This window comes from Aethalodelphis obliquidens, unplaced genomic scaffold (assembly GCF_003676395.1).
Source record: "Aethalodelphis obliquidens isolate GAN/ISIS:26980383/991018 unplaced genomic scaffold, ASM367639v1 scaffold20, whole genome shotgun sequence".
Classification (NCBI taxonomy): domain Eukaryota; kingdom Metazoa; phylum Chordata; class Mammalia; order Artiodactyla; family Delphinidae; genus Aethalodelphis; species Aethalodelphis obliquidens.
Window position 1 is genome coordinate 4604898 of NW_020837964.1, and position 18870 is coordinate 4623767.

At 54.2% G+C, this 18870-nt stretch overlaps 1 protein-coding gene across 1 annotated transcript; it reads right to left on the reverse strand.

Annotated features, from left to right (window-relative positions):
- Positions 1-8721: 8721 nt before the first annotated feature.
- ADAD2 (adenosine deaminase domain containing 2) lies at positions 8722-14692 on the reverse strand. Its single transcript, XM_027119908.1, has 10 exons — positions 14233-14692; positions 11059-11199; positions 10681-10728; positions 10468-10593; positions 10235-10436; positions 9990-10157; positions 9716-9942; positions 9348-9591; positions 8996-9116; positions 8722-8911 (listed from the first exon to the last, which is right to left on the reverse strand). Exons 1-10 carry the CDS (start codon positions 14690-14692, stop codon positions 8807-8809), a joined length of 1842 nt encoding a protein of 613 aa, XP_026975709.1. The 3' UTR covers positions 8722-8806.
- Positions 14693-18870: the final 4178 nt, after the last annotated feature.

Genomic DNA, 18870 nt, shown 5'->3' on the forward strand with positions numbered 1-18870 from the left:
AGAGGCTAACTCTCACAGGGCACTGCATTGTCGCTTGAGAGAACCATTCCTGCTGCTGGTTCCCCCAGCACCGCGGGGACCTCGGCTTTCCACTCGCAGCTAAGCCACCACAGATGCAGCGTAGAAACGAGGGCAGACTTAGGATCTGCCCTTTGCCTGCTCCCCCGCTCCCCCGACCCCTTGATGCCAGAGAATAGACGTCCTTGGCTGATATTTCAATGAATTCATTTGCTCATCCATTCATTCATTAAGAGACCCGGCCCTTTGCATCCAGAGTAGGAGGCAGAGGTAGGACCAGGTCCTTAGAGATAAAAGCAGTGCGCCCTGAGCAGAGGGGAAAGAGCAGTGCATTCTGGGCAGTCGGCTCCCGGAGGGCTTCACAGAGACACAGGAAGGGGTTGAATGCGGAGGGCTGTTTGGGGAGATGAAGCTGGAAAGGTGGGCTGGGATGAGATGCTGTGTAGCGGACTTGGACATTTCGGTAGATGGAGAGGAGATATTGCAGATGCTGGAGAAAGGGGTGATGTGAACGGACTGCAGGTGCGAATGATGATGATGATGGGATGGGTTGCAGGAGGACCAGCTGGGAACAGGGAACAGTCGAGCAGGTCAGGCAAGCTATGAGGGCCTGCCTCCTCCACGTCATTAATCGTACAAGGTGGTGGCACCCCTGGAGTCTCATCTTTTGTTCCCCAGCTGAGCACACCTGGGAGGGGCCTCGATAGCACCTCCCACCAGTGATTCGGCCGTGCACAGCTGCGCACTGTCGGCTGTAAATCCGCTAAGAGCACGGGGTTGCAAATGGATGATGGAGAGAAGGTCGTGGACCTGTGGATCTGATGTAGTTCATGTGTAGGCGTGTTAGCATTTCATCAGTGGGGACAACTTAACGTGCTGTTTATTCATTCCACTAGTATTTAGTGCAGGCCTACTATGTGCTGGGCACACGCCTTCCCCTGACCTCAACGCCAGGCTCAGTGTGGCCTCGGCCTCTGGCACAGGGGGCACCCACATCGGCATCTAGCTTCAAGCTGGCCTTGATCTCGCGGGGAGCCCTTGTTCCCTTTGACTTCTCCGGGTGCACTCCCAGCTGACAGACACACATGTCCCCGTCCCTCTAACTCCCCCAAAGTCAGCGGGGCACCCCCCAGTCCTTCCCATGCTATTCCACCAAATAGGCGCTTTGCATAGTGGCGAGGTGGCCAGTCTCACAAGGAAAAGCCCTACCCCCTGGAAAAGCCTCCTGTGACTTTAGCCCCTTTCTGTCAGTTTCACGCATTGGGCTAGGTCTGTGGTTTTCCAGCTGGGGTCTCACGAAGACCCTCAGGGCTGCTGTGTGGGTGGAGAGCTCTGAATCCCAAGGTGCAGCACTTGCAAATAATGATTTTTAAAAGAATGTGCACATTTCTAGATACCCTCCCCCAGTCATGGCCCCCACTGGGGGTGAGCTCACCCCAGATCAGGGAAGGCCTGGGACCCACATCAGGCCCCATATCGGTCCTTCTTCTCATTGGAGACTTTTCTGTGCTGCGTGCCTGAGGCAATAACTCCCCACTCTGGCTCAGCCCATCCTGTGACTGGCTCCCACCCAGGCCTCTCCGTTTTCCTCTGTTTCCCATGCCAGTCATCCGAACAAAATGTGCCAGGACTAAAAGAAAAATAGGTGAGCCCATCCCCAACATTATAAGGCTCTATAACGTCTCATTACACGCCCGGTGGAAATTCTTTACCAAATTAGAAGTGGAAAATTGGAATTGATCGCTTACATGTGGGGCTTAATTAAAGGCTCTATTTTTTTTCCCTTCCCTGCAATGTCCCGGGGGATTGGTCTCCTTGTGTTTAGTCTAGCCTGGCAGAGCAGCCTTTCCTTCATGCTGATTGGGTGGGATGGGGATGACCAGCGAGTTGCTAGGCGGTCTCTTCATCCCCATTGGCTGAAAGGAGTCTTGCGATTCCCAGAAGGGCTTGTTTTTCTCGGAGGCCAATGGGCATGACTGCAGCCAAAAGTCAAAATTTTCCAGCTGAAGGCAAAAGAGCAAAGGCCCCTTTACTTCAAGCTTATTTTCACGCGGCTCCCAGAGGCAACTTTAAAGTGTTGGTTCAACACCTCTCTAGCCAGAGTTGAGCCCAAGTGAATTGAGGATGGATGGGTTAATTCTTCAACGCAATGCAAGTGGGGCTCGACCCACTGACTCTATTTTCATAGCTTTTAGGACTGGAGAAATTGACACCTGGAAGGTCCATCAGAAGACAACCTAAGCAGGTGGTTTCCATGAGGTGTCCCTGAACGTCTGGTGATTAAGTGTGTCTCAAAATGCACAGCTTTGAGAAAGGGTTCAATGATTTTATCCACCCTCAGGGAATCCATGATCCCTGAAAAAGGACAAGAAGTTAAGTAAATCAACTTCTGCATTTTAAGATGGAGAGACCAAGGCTCAGAGAGGGAAAGCCACCTACCCAAGGCCACACAGCATGTTCGTTTAGTTAGATCCGAGCAGCCTGATTCCCAGCAGGACACTCTTTCTAGTATATCAGCTCTTAGGTTCATCTGAAACACTGCCCAAGACCTCAAAGAAAATATTCAAGACAAGATTCTAACACTTTGCCATGCCACCCTGAACAGAGTAAGGAGGGTGGTCTTGGGGTCCCTGGGTACCAACACTTAACCCTTTGTATAACATGGGCATGGAAATTGATTTCACTGGGCCTTCCTTTTCTCATTGATCCCGTGGAGAAGGTGGATGAGGTAGTTGTTAAATTCCCTCCCAGCATGGACAGTCTGGGATTCTAGAAGTTCACTGCTACAACTTATACGATGGAGAGAGAGGGGCAGGTAAGAAACAGGGAGAGAGGTGAGAAAGAAAAGCTGACCACAGTCCCTGACTATCCGCAGAATTGCTCCCATAGCAACAATCAGCAAGTAGTTCAAGTTTGAATAGGAGTTCATGAAGATCTCTGTCCACCAGCTGCCCGCCACACACCTACCCACCCACCTGGGTGCCTCGCCCCGGTGCCTGGCTGCACGGCTCTACACGCCCCCTGCCCACCTCCCTCCAGCGGCGTTAAACTCCCTCCCTCCTCTCGTTCTTGTCGAAATGCTCATAACGGGCATCACTTGTTGAATGATTACTAGGCGTCCTGCAATTGATTTTCTAACATTTTATTTGGGAAACACGTCAAACTGACCAAAAGTTGCAAAGAGCAAAAACAGTACATAGACAACTCCAATACACCTTTTAAGAAACACTTGGCCCCATTTGTTTTATCGTTTGCTCTATTTTTTATTCCCTATATAGTATGCTTTTCTGGACCATTTGAGAATAGATGACTATATCACGGCACTCTGCTTTCAGAACTTTAGAAGGTAGTAACTGGCAAGCGTATCAGAAGACCACGGGTCCAAGGATTCCCAGCCAAGAGCTTCCACAAGGGCTTTGGGAATCTCTGGAGATGACGTGAAACAAAGCACGTGTACGTTATGTGCATTTCAGAGTGCAGTGTTCGATGATTTCATCAGGTTCTCAAAGGAACCTATGACTCCTCCCCCAAGTGAAAGGATAGAAGCTCTAAGGTAAACCAACTCCTTCATTTTAAGGTGGAGAGCCCAAGGAGACCCGAAACGCTTTGGTACGTAGATCCTAAGGATAAGGATATTCTCGTACAAAGCCATAATGCAGTTACCGACGTCAGCACATGTAACTTGGATGCACTATTTTAATCTAATCTACTGCCTGGTCCACTTCTGTCAGCTGCCCTAATAATATCCTTTATAGGCTTTTCCGTCTGGGACAGGGTCCAGCACGGGCTTGGGTGTTGCGTTTCCTTGTCCTATCTCTTTAGCCTCCTGTGATCTTTCCACAGCCTTTCTTCGACATAGATGACATGGAAATTTGGGGTGAGTATGGACCTCTCCTTATTCAGTAAAACACGCCTCATTTTGTGCCCATCCCCCCTCCTTGTGCTGAGATTGAGGCTGTGCCTTCCTGGCCACACACTATATCCGTGAGGTTGTGTCCCTCTCAGGGTATCACATCTGGGGGCGCCATCACCGGTGACATAAAAGCCCTTTATTTGCGAGGTGACCCCAGGAAATGCTGGCAAAGGAGTGGAGAGTGAGAAAGAGGAAGAGAGCAGGGGAGTGGTGGCCGGGCCCGAGGCATTCAAATAAGAAACAAAATTAACCCCTGCTCCCATGCAGGCCGGATAGAACATGCCAGATGGCCGGCAGTGCACGGACCATTGGCGCCTCGGTGAGGAGGAGAGAGGGTCCGCCTGGCAGGTGACCCCATCCCCGAGGCTCAGAGCAGGTCCTCACTCTCCAGCTGCCACGAGAAGGGGACTGTCCCTTGCCCTCCTGACCCCGCCAGCCCGGGAACCAACGGCCTGCCTCACAGATTCTCAGAGCTAAACGGTCCCTTACGGTCACTGGGCCCAACCCGGCCCTTTTATGGGTGTGGACCCGGAGGCCCAGGAAGGGGACGTGATGGGGCAGGTCACACGGTCAGAGGCGGCAAAGCCAGGACTAGCAGGCAGCGCCCGCAGCTCTGAGCCTCCGGACCCTCGCCCAGCGCTGGGCTCATCCACCATTTGACATCTAACCAAGGGGCACCTCCGGGAACACAATGTCAGTTAAAACAAAGGGACGCTGCTGTCCCCACCAGTCCTGTGGCTCTGGGGCTGTCCAGAGCAGCCCGGCTGAGGCCGCACGAGCCCAGCCTCCCTGGCCGCCAGCTCCAGGTGACGCGCAGAGAAGGCACATGACTTTCATAAATCACCTTTCCTGCGAGAGGAACAAAGGGAAAAAAGCATGAAATTGGGCGCCCTGAGCTAAAATGAGCCAATCTTGCTGTTCCAAAGGCTTCCATTGTACTCAGTCAATGACTGGCTGGAAATATGATCCCCTGGGAAACTCAGCAATTTCACCTGGCGCCTTCCTAACTAAGCTTTCCGGGGCTCGCCCCACCCCACCCCTGCTTGCAACTCCTAGAGAAACATTAAACTGTACTAAGAAGCGATAAGTGGCTGCTCTGGTGTATTGGGGCAGGTCTAGCCTCGGGGACTGCTGGGGCTGACCTAAGGATGTCGGAGGAGGTGGGAGGGTCCCCCAGGTGATGGGTGGCAGGGGTCAGGGCTCACCAACCCCTGGGCTGTGGCCAAGTCAGAAGTTGGAAGGGCAATGGTTAGTTTCTGGGGCAGTGTTTCTTAAATGCCTGCCACGTGCCAGGCGTTGTTCTGTCAGCAAGACAGATGCTCCTGTAGACCTGGGTAGAGGGGAAGAGTGGGGTAGAGAGGGAGACCCAGGATAAGTCAAGAAGGAAATAAACAGGACAAGCAGAGCCTGTGATAAGCCCTAGAAGGGAAGAGGGCAGAGTGGTGACGGGACTAACGTTACATACGTGGCACGGGCCCTGAGGAGGTCTGCCCTGGTTCTCCCAGATGTTTGGGTCCCCCCGGAAGCCGACCCCGCGGCCAGGATTTACATGCAGGCAGTTTGGGAGATGAACTGAACCAACACTTTACATCTTTAGGACACACCCACAAATATCAGTGAGAAATATTTTGTTTCCAAGGACAGGAAACTCTAATCAGACTTCATTTAACAAGCAGACAAACTAAAGGAGACTTATTGGTTCTTATAACTGACAAGACACAAGGAGTTCAGGTGTGGTGTAATCACATTCTTTAGGTCTTTCTGAATGCTTCTACAGCTCAGCAAAAAAGAGCTCACAATAAAATGGAAATTTTCAAAATGTCTTCTAGAGCCGTATTTTAGAACAGGGATTTTGTTCCTTCCCTCTAACCCACTCCTGTAAAGAGAAGATACTATCATTCATTCATTTTACATTCAACGCTTGTTTGCTGGGCATGTTCTTTGTGGGAGACCTCAAGGAAGGGATGGAGAGAAACAGACAACAGGCTGACCTCCGGGAGCTGGGAGCAGCCAGGCCCTATGACAGCCACCAACGATGACTGCTAACATCGGGAACAGTGCTCGGCACACTTCTCAGTTCATCCCACCATGACCCTGCAGGCCACGCGTTTGTGACCGATTTCCCAGGTGGGGAAACTGAGGCTTGGAAAGGTGGAGCAGCCCCTCAGCCGCTGGGTCCACACCTGTGCTCAGCGGTGAAGACCACACACGGGGAGGGGCAGCGCAGTGCTGGGGTCCAGGGCAGACCCCCGGAGCTTGGAGCTGCAGGGAAGGGAAGGTGGGCATGATGGCAAAGGCGTCGTGGAGGAAGCGGCGTTTGAGCTGTGCCCGGCTGGGTTACGTCACCTCCCTGCTCAAATATGCTGTTGTTGGCAAAACCTCACTCAGAGGGGATCGGGCCAAGAAGACATTAACAGGCTCTCCGTTTCAGAAGCAGCCTTCATCGTCACCCTGCAATCATAAGCTGAGTCAAAGGAACTGAGCGAATATTGTGTAATGAGGACTGTCTTGGGAGGGGAGGATTGGCCAGGCAGGTTTATGCAACATGCGGACAAATATTACTAACTGGGCAGAACGCTGCAGAGTTAATGTCATTCTGAACAACTTGTTTACCCACTGATTATGTGATTAATGAATATCAAAAGGCTCGTTGCATAGAACTGCCATTTGGAATGGCTGGTATATTTCTGGATCTGGTTGTAGTCACCATCGCAGGACAAAAAGGAAATCAATTTAAATGCTCTCCGGGGGAAAAACATGTGTAGTAAATGTGCTAATTAATAGGCTTGGCTGTTTTAAAAAGCTTCTCCATCCCTGAAAAAAATAACCATGAGAGATCATTATTTCAAAGCTGGCCTAAGTTTGCTTTCTTTTAAATAACAACACGGGTAAATAACCTCGCTGTTTTCTCAGTTAAAGAAGAAGAAGAAAAAAAAATCAGCACTTACCTGGCTTTGGAGACCCTCCAACCGGGTCCAAACTTCCCTCCGCCCTTCTTTTGCACATGCGCGTTCCTGGACACCTGTCCTGCCTTTGGCGGCTACTCCCACCTCCCCCAGCCCCTTTCCCGCCCTCTCCCAAGCCCGACAGCCCACAGCTCTTTCTCTCAATGGCAAAGGCTGCGTCTCCCACCCTCGTGGCCGTTAGGAGAGCCGAGGAGCAGAGCCAGGTCGGAGCCAGGAGGAAGCTCCTGGAGCCATACGGTCCAGTCACGTTATAAAAGAGGTCGGGGGTTCTGTCCAAGGTCACAGAAGCAACTCCAGTGGCAGCCCAGGCAGTGAGTGGGATTGAGGGGCTTGGAAGTCAGGTACCTGGACGGGAACCGCAGCTCCATCCTGACCCCGCGTGCTCTTGTGGAGGTTACCCAACTTCACCTTGGGAGTTTTCTCACCAGTAAATGGCGCAGTGATAGCATCTACCTCTTCCATATGACAGCATCTGTAAAGCCTCCGGTGCAGGGCCTCCAGAGCCTCTAGCCTCTCAGCTATTTCCTCTGCCCCCACTTCCCTCCCAGGTCCCCTTGTTGACAGCGGCACTGGTTGAAAGGGAGGGAGCACGGGCCCAGCGGACAGGCAGAGGGAAAGCCCAGCCTGAGGCCGGATGGGCTGGAGGAGAACAGGCCACCTGGGCTGGCCTTCCAGTTATTTCTCCAGATGAGTCGACCCAAGTGCACCGAGGTTAAGCGGCAGCTGAGGCCACACACACCCGGGGCCGGGAGGTGGCTTGGAGGGAGGGGATGCGATTCCAGGGCTCCATCGTCTGCTCCGGCCTGGCCCAGCTTCCCAGCCCACCAGGGAGAGCAGTCTGTAGTTCTAAACCCTGGAACTGCTGAGGGAGCAGGGAGCGTCCAGCCACAGGGTGTGGAGCTGCGGGCTGGTGTGGTCCTCAAGCCTCCCTGGCCCCAGGTCCCCAGACCTCAAAGCTGCCTGTACTCCCGCTCAACAGGCCCTGCCCAGGCTGGGGTGGCGCCCAGGCCTGCAGACCTGTGCGTGGGTGTGTGTGCACGTGTGCGTGTGTGCACATGTGAAGTGTACAGCATTTCCCTCCACACCCAAAGTCCTTGGAGAGCCCGGTAGTCCCCACAGACTCACTGCAGCCCCCCGAGGAGAAGGAAGAAGACCCGCCCACCTGGCCTGAGAGGCAGGCTAGGCAGCCCCCATCCAGCGGGCACAGGGGCTCGGGCCGGTCACAGCCTCAGCCGCTGTGACAGCTGGGGCGGCCGGAGAGAGCCTGGGCTCAGCTCTGCGTGAGCCTCCTGCTGGCGCCCAGCGCTGCCCCACCCACTCGCGGGAACCCAGAGGACGCAGAGGGCAGGAACTGGGGCTGCCGCCCGCCCGGGGCCGCCTCTTCTCCCAAAGCCACCCTTCCCGGCAGCGGCTGGCCGGACCCAGCTGGCTCTACGGGCCTCGTGGCTGCCTCCTCTGGCCAGGTGCCACCCTTCTCCCCCCACCCTGCCGGGCGAGTCCTGGGAAAGGAAGGAGACCAGGGAGGACAGGCTCCCACACCCGCCGCCCGAGACACCACACTGCCGCCCCCAGGCGCGAAGGCTGGGCGACGACGCAGTGATTCTGTGAGGAGGCTCCAGCCGAGCCCCAGCCACCACGGGGGCTTCTCCCTTCACAAACCGAGGGGCTACGACTCCCCTCTTCCCCGCCAGAAAGCCAACAACACACAGAACCACCAGAAACAGCTTCTTTATGCAAGCCCCGAATATGCAGCCGCCCCACCTCTCCAGCACGCCAGACCCTCCCTCCACCCCCAGCTTCACCCTGTGTCCCCGTGCGCCACCCTCCCCCGCCCCGTGCCCCCGCCCAGAAACGGCCCTCCTCCAGCAAGCTCCGCCTGGGCTCAGGGACCTCGGCCCGGACGTCTGTTTCAGTTTCTGAACTTGCCCACCAGTGGTTTCGAGGGCCAGGCCCCCAGGCCCTGCTGGTCCAGGAGGAGAGACAGCTGCTGGCGAGCCTCCTGGTAGGGCCCAGCCTAGGGCAGGAGATGAGACGGTGGAGAGAGGGTGCCTGCTGGGGGTGCAGGAGAAAGGGGGCTGCGGGCAGGGAAGCAGCTGACCTTGGCTGCCTCGTAGGTCTTCAAGGCCAGGAGGTGGGACTTCCCGAGAGCACGGGCAGCCTGGCGGAAGGCCCAGAGAAAGGCAGCCTTGCAGAGGCGGGATGGAGGCCCCAGGGCAGCGCTGGGGATGGAGAGAAAGGGACCAAACGTCGGGGGAGGGCAAGGGAGGACAAAACTAAGAGGCCCACTCCATGCCCCGCACACCAGCCACGCCGTGAGAATCCGGGGGGTGGGTCACATTACCGGTAAGAGGCTGGCAGCTAGATGCGATCTCTTTCCCCACGGGCAGGGGGCCGGGGACCCCCACCACCAGGCGCCCGTCCCGCTGCCCCCCCGCCCGGGCCCCGCTCACTCGGCCTTCACACGCCCGGTGGCCACATCCACCACCTCGACGTCAGGGTCCCCCAGGCTCCAGTTGAGGCTCAGGCCCTGGCAGGTGTTGGAGGGGAGGTCGGAGGGGGCCACCGAGGGCCCCGCAAACAGGTGCAGCATGGTCCGGGTGTAGGGGGGCGGCAGGCATGGCCCCAAGGCACCGTCGAGGTCAGGCCGGGCGTGGATGGCCCTGCCCAGGGCCGGGGTGTTCTGGCAGGGGTCGGCTGGGGGGACAGAAGGCCCAGGACAAGACCTGAGTCTCCGCCACGCTCCCCCGCACCCGCACCCCCCCACCCCACCCCCCAGCCCGCCCCAGCCCGCCTCAGCCCTCCCGCCCTCGGGCCTCACCCAGGACCAGGCTGCTGGCATAGACGGGGGGCAGGAAGTGGGCCAGCAGTGCACCGCCCAGCCCCAGCACGGCCCAGCGTGCCAACTTGTCGCTGGCTGAGAGGCAGCCCACGTGGGTGTCACGGAGCGCAGGGGCCACGTAGCACACGGGCATCAGCCGCCCCTGGATGTGGGCCTGCAGGCGGAGGTGGCAGCTGTGCGGGAGGAGGACGCGAGGCTCAGGGCCGCTCTCCCCACCCCCGCCCACACGGCCCTCCCCGGGCGCGCCACATACTAGATGTCGTGGGCAGCTCCCTTGGGGGTGTTGCTGACGTACAGGTGCAGGAAGATCCGGGGCTTGAGGGCGAAGGGGGGCCCGGACCCCGGCTGGGGGACCACCACAGACTGCTCCTTGCCCTTGGGGCCCCCCTGCGTGGCCAGCAAGAGCTGCCGAAACAGGAACCTGGGGGCGGAGGGAGCAGCAGCTGGGGCGGTCCGGCCCACCCGGAGTGGCCGCAGAGGGTCCCCCCGACCCCTCACCTCAGCAGGGCCCGGCGGGCCACCACCAGCCCGTGGCAGTCGTGGAGCTGTCGGCCCGAGAAGTCCAGCCACCCGGCACAGCTGCCACTGCCGGTGCCCAGCGCCACCAGCTGGTAGATCTCCTTGGCGTGGCCCTGGGCGCCCGGGACCTCTGCGGGGAAGGGGGCAGAGATGACTAGACTGAGGCGAGAGGCCCAGAGGCCTTCCGAGGTGAGGGGCAGGGCCAGCCCTACCTCTCTCCAGGATGACTGCGGCCACAGTCCCCTTGCAGGCCCAGTACTGCGAGCTCGCGTCCACCAGGCGGTCAAAGCCGGCGCTGACCACGGCCGCGCAGCGCTGCTCGTGGGTCAGGATGTTCTCTGCGGGTGAGGGAGAGGGCGGCGGTGGGGGGCCCACAGGCCACGCCCCTCCCGTGCCAGGGGTCAGGTCAATGGGGGCCCACCTACCAATGCTCAGGGGGGCGAGTGGAGGCCAGCTGGGGGTCTTTGGGGTCTCTGGAAGACAGACAAGGGGCGGGCTGCCGTAGGTGCTGGGGTCTGCCCTCCTGTCCTGTGTCCTTCAGGAATCCCAGAAGTCCCACTGGCAAGCAGTGTGTGTGTGTGTGTGGGGGGCTCATCCTCCAGAAGCCCAAAGTTCCTGGGCTGCCCCCAGCAGTCCCTGTCCTCAGGGACTGCTAACATCCTTCAAAGGACGTTAGGGCCAGGTCAGCTCCCTGCGGGCCGGGTCCTGATGCCCAGATGGTCTCCGCAGCGACTCCCCCCTCCCCACACACGTGCGTCTGCCCCCCGCCGGGGCTCAGGGCCCTGGGTCCCCTCCCCCAGTACCTGGGCTCTCCAGCTGATGCTGGATGTAGTGGAGGGCAGCCAGAGCTGCCTGCTGCTCGGCCTCTGCCCTACTGTAGGCGGTGCCCGCAGGGCAGACCACCCCATCCAGCTCCACGGACATGGAGAAGGGCAAGCAGGGGTCTGGGGAAGGAGGGGCTGAGAAGTAGCACCATGTACCTTATCCGCATCATGGGCCCCTTCTAGGGGGGCCATGACACCTGCCAGTGAGGAGGACACGAATGACAAGGTGACAGGCCTGCGGACCTCCACCCAGGCCACACCCACTCAGAATCCTCACGAGGCCCTCTGAAACAGCGCCCTATGACCCCACTTTACAGAGGGGGCACACAAGGGGCAGGTAGCGTGCCCAGGTGGTGCCAGGACCCACATCCAGGGCTGCACTGTTCCCAGGATGGAGGTCCCCTGTCTTCCCCCAAACACACAGCTCTATTTCTTTTCTACATTTGAAAGGGTCATCTTCCAAACCCTACCACTTCAGGTGTTACTTATGACACAACAGAGACAGATGAAAAATCCTAGAACTGGGATCACTTGGTCAAAGGGCATAAATTTAGTTCCGTTCGTGGTACTTGCTGGTACCTGCTGCTAAACTGGTTGCCCAAAGGTCTCCCTTTTAGAAGAGAACCCACATTTCAGTGCCCCTCCCTAGCACAGAGATTCACCTACTTTAAAAGGGCATCAAAAATGCCAGCTAGGGGCTTCCCTGGTGGCGCAGCGGTTGAGAGTCCGCCTGCCGATGCGGAGGACATGGGTTTGTGCCCCAGTCCGGGAGGATCCCACATGCCGTGGAGCGGCTGGGCCCGTGAGCCATGGCCGCTGAGCCTGCGCGTCCGGAGCCTGTGCTCCGCAACTCGAGAGGCCACAAAGGGGGGGGGGCCCCGTAACCCAAAAAAAAAAAAAAAAAAAAAAAAAATGCCAACTAGTAGATGCAGGAGGAAGGCTAGCATCAGGAATCCACGGCAGCCAGCGGGGTGACAATTAAATCTGGCAACAATTATCAAAGGCTGCTAGAGCCACGAGGTGATGGTGTTCTGGGGAACAGGATAGTCACGCCATCTGGAGATGCCCCCCTCGGATGACTGATGACGCACCCGGGGGAAGTGAAGACACCTGGCAGACGCCACCCTAGTGAGGCCCTCCCAGCTGACATCCCAGGGATAGGACAAACAGGTCTCAGGTCTGCTGGTGGGATGCACAGCCAGGGCCACGAGGTTCCTACAGGCGCTCCTGCCGGGTATGCATCACCTGAACCCAATCCTGCGGAAACAGACCCAAGTGAACGGAATTTCTACAGAACAACCGGCCCTTACTTTGCAAAAACATCAATGTCCTGAAGCCAGAGACACTCAGAGGAATTGTTTCAGATGAAAGGAGATTAAAGAGGTGTAAGAGCTAATGTGATAGGTCCTGCTGGGTTGGGAAAAAATGGCCCTTATTGTGACCAGTGGCAAAAATTGAATGTGAATGGTAATTAGCTAATAGGATCATATCAATGTCCAACTTCCAGAATTCGATCGCTGTACTGCCATTATATAAGACGATATCCTTGTTCTTAGGAAATACATCCTGAAGTGTTTAAGGAGCAGTAAATCAGTGTTCAGATTGAGCAGGACAAATTAATGTGGATATTCATATATAAATATATAGAAGGGAGGGAGAGAGAGAGACATACACAAAGTAAGTGTGGCAAATGTGAACTGCAGAAACTGGATGAAGAGTTTATGGGAGCTCTTTTATACTATTCTTTGAAATTTTACCAAAATAAAAAATAAAAATGACTGAAAATATGCCCATGCATGTGAACAGTGGAAAGGGGGACCTTAGGCAGAAGGGAGGGGCCGATATTACCCAGTGGTTCAGCACAGGCTCTGAATGCAGAGTGCCCCCTCTGGGCTACAGCCCCTCTGGCCTCAGTCACCCCATGTGTAAAGTGGTGGTAACGGTATTGTGCTCCCTCGAGGAATACTTGTGAGGACTCCAGGAGTTACTGTCTGAAGGCCTTCAAACAACACCTGGCCCATCTCCAGAACTCGTGAATGTCAGCTAGCATCACTGCTGTTGAATCGATGTCCTTACTTCTGTATTCCCGATGCTCTGGCATTTGGGGATTTGATCCTGGAGAGACTGACCCTCCCAGGGCTAGCTAATTCCTGGACATAGCAGACGAGTCCCCTGCAAGCACGCCCTTTCATATAGAAACCAACCAATCCAGAGCTCGCGCCCCAACCATCAAACTCTCACACAAGCCAACGCTCCCCACACCCTAAATCACACCCCCCCCCAGGCCAGGTACTAGACAACTAGGAACCAACCCCTAACCCCTAAACTTACTGTCTTGCCTTCCTCAATCCTAAACTTACTCTGCGTCCCTACCCTGCCTCAACCGTTCTGTCCCAAGAAAACCCCATAAAGGCTGTGGGTTGGGCTCTCCCCTCTCCTCTACCTCCGGACCACCCCCATCCTTTCCCACATGGTCCGGCATGGCAAGCTGTGTCTCCTGTTTCTAGGGATCTGTATTTCCTTTTTCCTTTGCGGCAATCATTCTCACGTCTGCTGTCTTGCCATACCTGATTAAAACAAATCCCCGGTAGATTTTTAACACATTCTCTCTTTTTGAGCTGTTCCGTTGGGGTTCTCCTAGGATGTTTTACAAATGCTCCCAAAAGCTTAAGCGATGATTCTCTTGCTGCCTCATGAGAAGCAGGGAATGTCCTGGCTTAAAGTTGGGAACCTGAATTTAGGACCTGGTGTATTGCTCTTGGGGAGGGCAGGGGAGGACTGTAATGATTACATCTCTTTGCGGTGTTGCCATCATCACGCTGTGTTTGATAATGTCTTTGACTTTGGGGCTGGCCCTCGCTCAGGTATCTCCTCTCCAGTGCTGGCATGGCAACTCTAACTGTATGTAACTGGCCCTCAGAAAAGCCTGCTGAAAGGCTGGGGTAGCTTGAGGCAGGTCCTTTAAGCAACCCAAGCTTCAGATGTGGCCATGACCTGCCAGTTAGAAATCTGATGTACCTGGTGCTCCTGGCGCCACGCTGCTCACAGCAGGGCCTACCCTCGGGCCCCAGGCTCAGGCCCAACTCACAGTCCTCCTCCCTTCATCTGGGGTCGGCCCAGGGCACGCGGCCGTCCCAGCCCCCTGGGCCTCACCTGCTGTTTGGTTCTCTTGGAAGATCAGGGAGACTCCCAGAGTGGCCGCGCACTGAGTAAGCAAGGCCACGGCCTGGCCCGGTGGCGGGTCTTTGATCTGTAGGCCCAGCTGTCTGGCCGCCGTCGGGAATTCCCCGGCGGGCCCGGCGGACGGAAAGGAGACCCTGTGGGACCTCCGCATCCTTCCCCTCGAGTCTTCCTGTGCCCGGGCTGCCCCCAGTTCCCAGACACGGGCCCCCACCCCGGGCCCACCATGCCCCGTTGCCGAGGCCTGGAGCTGCCCGCCCTGCTCGGCGTCGTCTGAGTTGGGAGCGGGCACGATCTCCCAGGGGTCTTGGCCCAGGCTGGCCGAAGGCCTCCTGGGGCTGGGCCCGGGGCTGATCTGCAATGACGCCGCCAGGCGGGTCTTCCTGCGGGCACCGGCGTTCGCGCCCAGGGCTGCGCTGGCCTGTGAAGCCATGGCCGGACGCGAGGACCCGAGAGGACAGTGGGCACGTTCTCACGCCACCCGGGCCCTTTTACACGCAAAAGCGAGCTCGCGCGTGGGGAGCACGTGACACGACAGACAGCGCATGGAGAGCTCCGCCTCCTACCTCTCTCCTAGCCAATGAGAGCCCATAAAGCTGTGGCCGACAGTGTGCCCAGCCAGTGGAAAGGCCAGTCTCCCAAACCGTTGGATGTGGACTGAGTGGCCACCTGACCAACATCCTACATCCGGGGGGCAGGGCTTCAGGTGTGAGGTGGGGATGGGGCACTGGGCACTCCCATTAGCTTCTTCTCCGCCCTTGCCTGGTATTGGGGAGGCAAAGACCAGGGGAGGGGTCTGGGGACCCAAGTCCAGCACCTCACCCCTGCTCCCATCCTAGGATGCCTCCCAAATCACGCCGTATCATGCCAGCCTGCCCCCGGCTGCTTAATTGAGCCTGGCGGGGGCGGAGGGGCTGGGGGAGGTGGAAAGTCAGGCCTCTTTTGATAAATGAAGGTGTTTTCAATTGCAGCAGCCCCACAGAATCTTTAGGACCTACATTTAAAAACTGTTCACCGTAGGCCTTCCTGAAACCAACTTTAAATGCTCCATGTGTGCTCTAGCTAAAATTACTCATCTGGTACCCTGTCCACCCATCCACCCCCCGATTTTTTTTTTTTTTCCAGAAGGGATTTTGGGTTGGTTCCTAAAAATATCGCAAGACAGCAGTGCTTTAAGATGAGGGACTAGGGATGAAGGAGATAAAACAAAAATAAAATGAAGTTAGGGATGAAGACAATTTACATATGGCCTGCTACGATGCAACGCAGTTACTCGAAGGGGTTGGAAATTTTAACAGTCTTCGAGCCAGTGAATGGGAAAACGTGACCAATGATTCAGTTTACCGTCTGTAAGCTTTGTCACTGTTGCCGCGGCTGCTGATTGCTACCTTTGGGTCTGAGAACACTAGCCAGGATTGGGGCAGTGTGGATACAGAGGCATAGGAGGAGCAGTTGGTAGAACCAGTAACATTTGACTCGGGAAGAGCAGCTGCGGGGAGCGGCATAGATGCAAACTCCCAAACGTTTCAAGGATTGGCATCAGGAATTATGGTTTTTCTTTCGTGTGTAGCCCAGAGAGCAGAATTATACCTAGTAGAGGAACAGCATAGCAGGTGTTCAGTAGTGGAATGAGGGCTACACAAATCCACAAAGATTTCACCAGAGTCACCAAACCCAGAAACGTCACCAGCAGGAAACTGCACAAACAAATGGTGATATATTCAGACAATGGACTATTACTCAGTAATAATTTTTTAAAAAAATAAACAAGCTAACTTTGTGCTAACAATCACATATGCGTGTTGAGTGAAAGAAGCCAGACTAAAAAGACTATCTTCCACATGATGCTACTTATATAAAGTTCTGGAGCTGCCAAAATTAATCTGTGGTGATGAGTCAGAATCGTGGTAACTTCTTCAAGGAGGTATTGACTGGCAAGAGGCACCAGGGAATTTTCTGCAGTGATGGAAATGTTCTCTGTCTTGATCTGGGTGGTAGTTATGTGGGTTTATATGTATGTAAGAACTTGATGAGTGTACACTTAAGACTTGTACACTTTACTGCACGTTAAGTATATATCAGTAACAGGAGGAAACCTAACAGCTTGTTTATAGAAAGGGAAGAAGGAAGGAGGAAATGGAATTGGCCTCCCCGAGCAGAAGCTGGATGGGTGATGTGAATAGTGATGTGGTAGGCAAAATAATGGTACCCCCAAGATGTCCACATCATGATCGCCTCAGCCTATGACTCTGTTACATCATATGGCAAGGGGAAATTACGATTGCACATGGAATTAAGGCTTCTAATCAGCTGAGTTTAAGAGAGGGAGATTAGCTGGGTGGGCCCAAGGTAATCACAAGGGTCCTTAAACCAGAAAGAGACCGAAGAGTCAAAATCAGAGAGATGGCCTGTGAGAAAGATTCAACTGGTCATTGCTGCCTTTGAAGATGGAAGGGGGCCATGAGCCCAGGTGTGTAGGCAGCTTTCAGAGCTGAAAAAGGCGGAAAAAAAAAAAAAAAGAAGTCTCCTCACAGCCTTCGGAAAGGAACACAGCCCTACTGACACCCTGATTTTAGCCCAGTGAGACCCATTTCAGGCTTCTGACCTCCAGAACCGTATGATGTTTTGTTGTCTAAAGCCACTAAGTTTGTGGTAATTTGTTACAATAGCAATAGGAAACTAGTATAAAAGGCCTTCAATATTTTTGGCATATATACCCCTAAAATAATTTTGAGAGACTATGTATCCCTCAATTATTTAGTCACACGGAGTTACGAAAGGTGCAATTTCTAGTTTATTATATATTGTAATCATCTTTCCAATATGTTTTCACCAAAACCACGGAGATGCAGACTTAGCTTATTCCATTTAGGAAAAACACCCTCCAAATGATTTAATCGTCAAAGCTTACTCTCATAGACAAAGCACTCAGCTAAAATGGAATTACTTCTCATCAGAAATAGTCTGACTTAGCTTTTTCAATTGAAGTAAATGTGTTGATACTTTCTCAGAAGAGCCATCTCATTCATGCCCTCTTCCGTTGATTCAAATATGCATGAAGCATCTTCTAGCTGTTTGGGATATGTCAGGGACCAACACAGACAGAAGAATCCCTGCCCTCGTAGAGGGACTTCTGGACTGTATTTCTAAGGTAGCTGAGAAGGCTGACCTAGAGGTTGAAGTCTCAGTAATATCAAGTGTCAGAGCCAGCAGTTTTCTTCCTTTTTCCTTTTCTTTTTAAAAAAAGATTCTTTACTGAAGTATAACATACACGCAGAAAAGTGCACGGATCATTCAATGAATTTTCACACACGGCACAGAGCCATGTAACCAGGACTCAGATGAACGAACATAACACTGTGTGCCCCTGGGACTTCCCCGGCAGTCCAGTTGTGAAGACTCTGCTTCCACTACAGGGGTCATGGGTTCGATCCCTGGTTGGGGAACTGAGATCCCGCATGCTGCAGCCAAAAATAATAATAACAATAATAAAAATAATAAAGAATTGAAAAAATATAATATATAAACAGACCCTCTCCTGAACCCTTCCATCACTACTTCTTACTGAGCCTGCTTTTCTTAGTCTTATGTGAACTTTCTCCTGCAGGGACTCTGCTTTTTGGAATAGCCCCCTTGTTCTGCACTCATCTCAGGCAACACTCCACGGAGGAGAAAAAAGCTCGAAGCTTCCGAAGCCAAGCACCTCCCAGATAAAATCTATATAGATGGAAGCCAAGAATTTGGAAATTGACTCTTGAAAGTAATGGTTCTCAAAGTGCAGTGCCCAGACCAGCAGCGTCAGCATCACTGGAAACTCATTAGAAATGCAAATTTTGGGGGGGAAGGGGAGAGTGGGACGAATTGGGAGATTAGGTTTGACATAAATACACTACCACGTGTAAAATAGATAGCTAGTGGGAACCTGCTGTATAGCACAGGGAGTGCAGGTCGGTGCTCTGTGACGACTTAGATGGGGGGGTTGGGGGTGGGGGTGGGAGAGAGGTCCAAGAGGGAGAGGATATAGGTACACATACAGCTGATTCACTTCATTGTACAGAAGAAACTAACACAACATTGTAAAGCAATTTTACTCCAATTAAAAAAAAAATGGAATTAAATTTAAAATAAGTAATATGTGGAATTCTTAAAAAAAAAGAAGTAGCATAAAGTTTGTAAAGAGAAAGTTTTTTTCTGGGACTAAATTCTAAGAGGAATTCATTTACATGAAAAAAAAGTTGAATAAAAAAAAAAATGCAAATTCCTGAATCACATCCTAGACCTACTGAACCAGAAAACGCTGGGGGTGTGGCCCAGCAAAAGGTTATAACAAGCCCTCCAGGGGATTCTGATGCATGCTCAGGTCTGAAAACTACTGGGCTGGATAAGGGTAATATGATCGCACAGTAGCTCTTAAAGCTTGGTCCGCAGACAAGCAGTATCAGCGTCACCTGGGAACTCAGGAATACAAATTATCAGGCCCCACCCCGGGCTCACTGAATCAGAAACTCTGTTGTTGTTGTTTGTTTGTTTTTTGCGGTAAGCGGGCCTCTCACTGTTGTGGCCTCTCGCGTTGCGGAGCCTGTGCTCCGGACGCGCCGGCTCAGCGGCCAT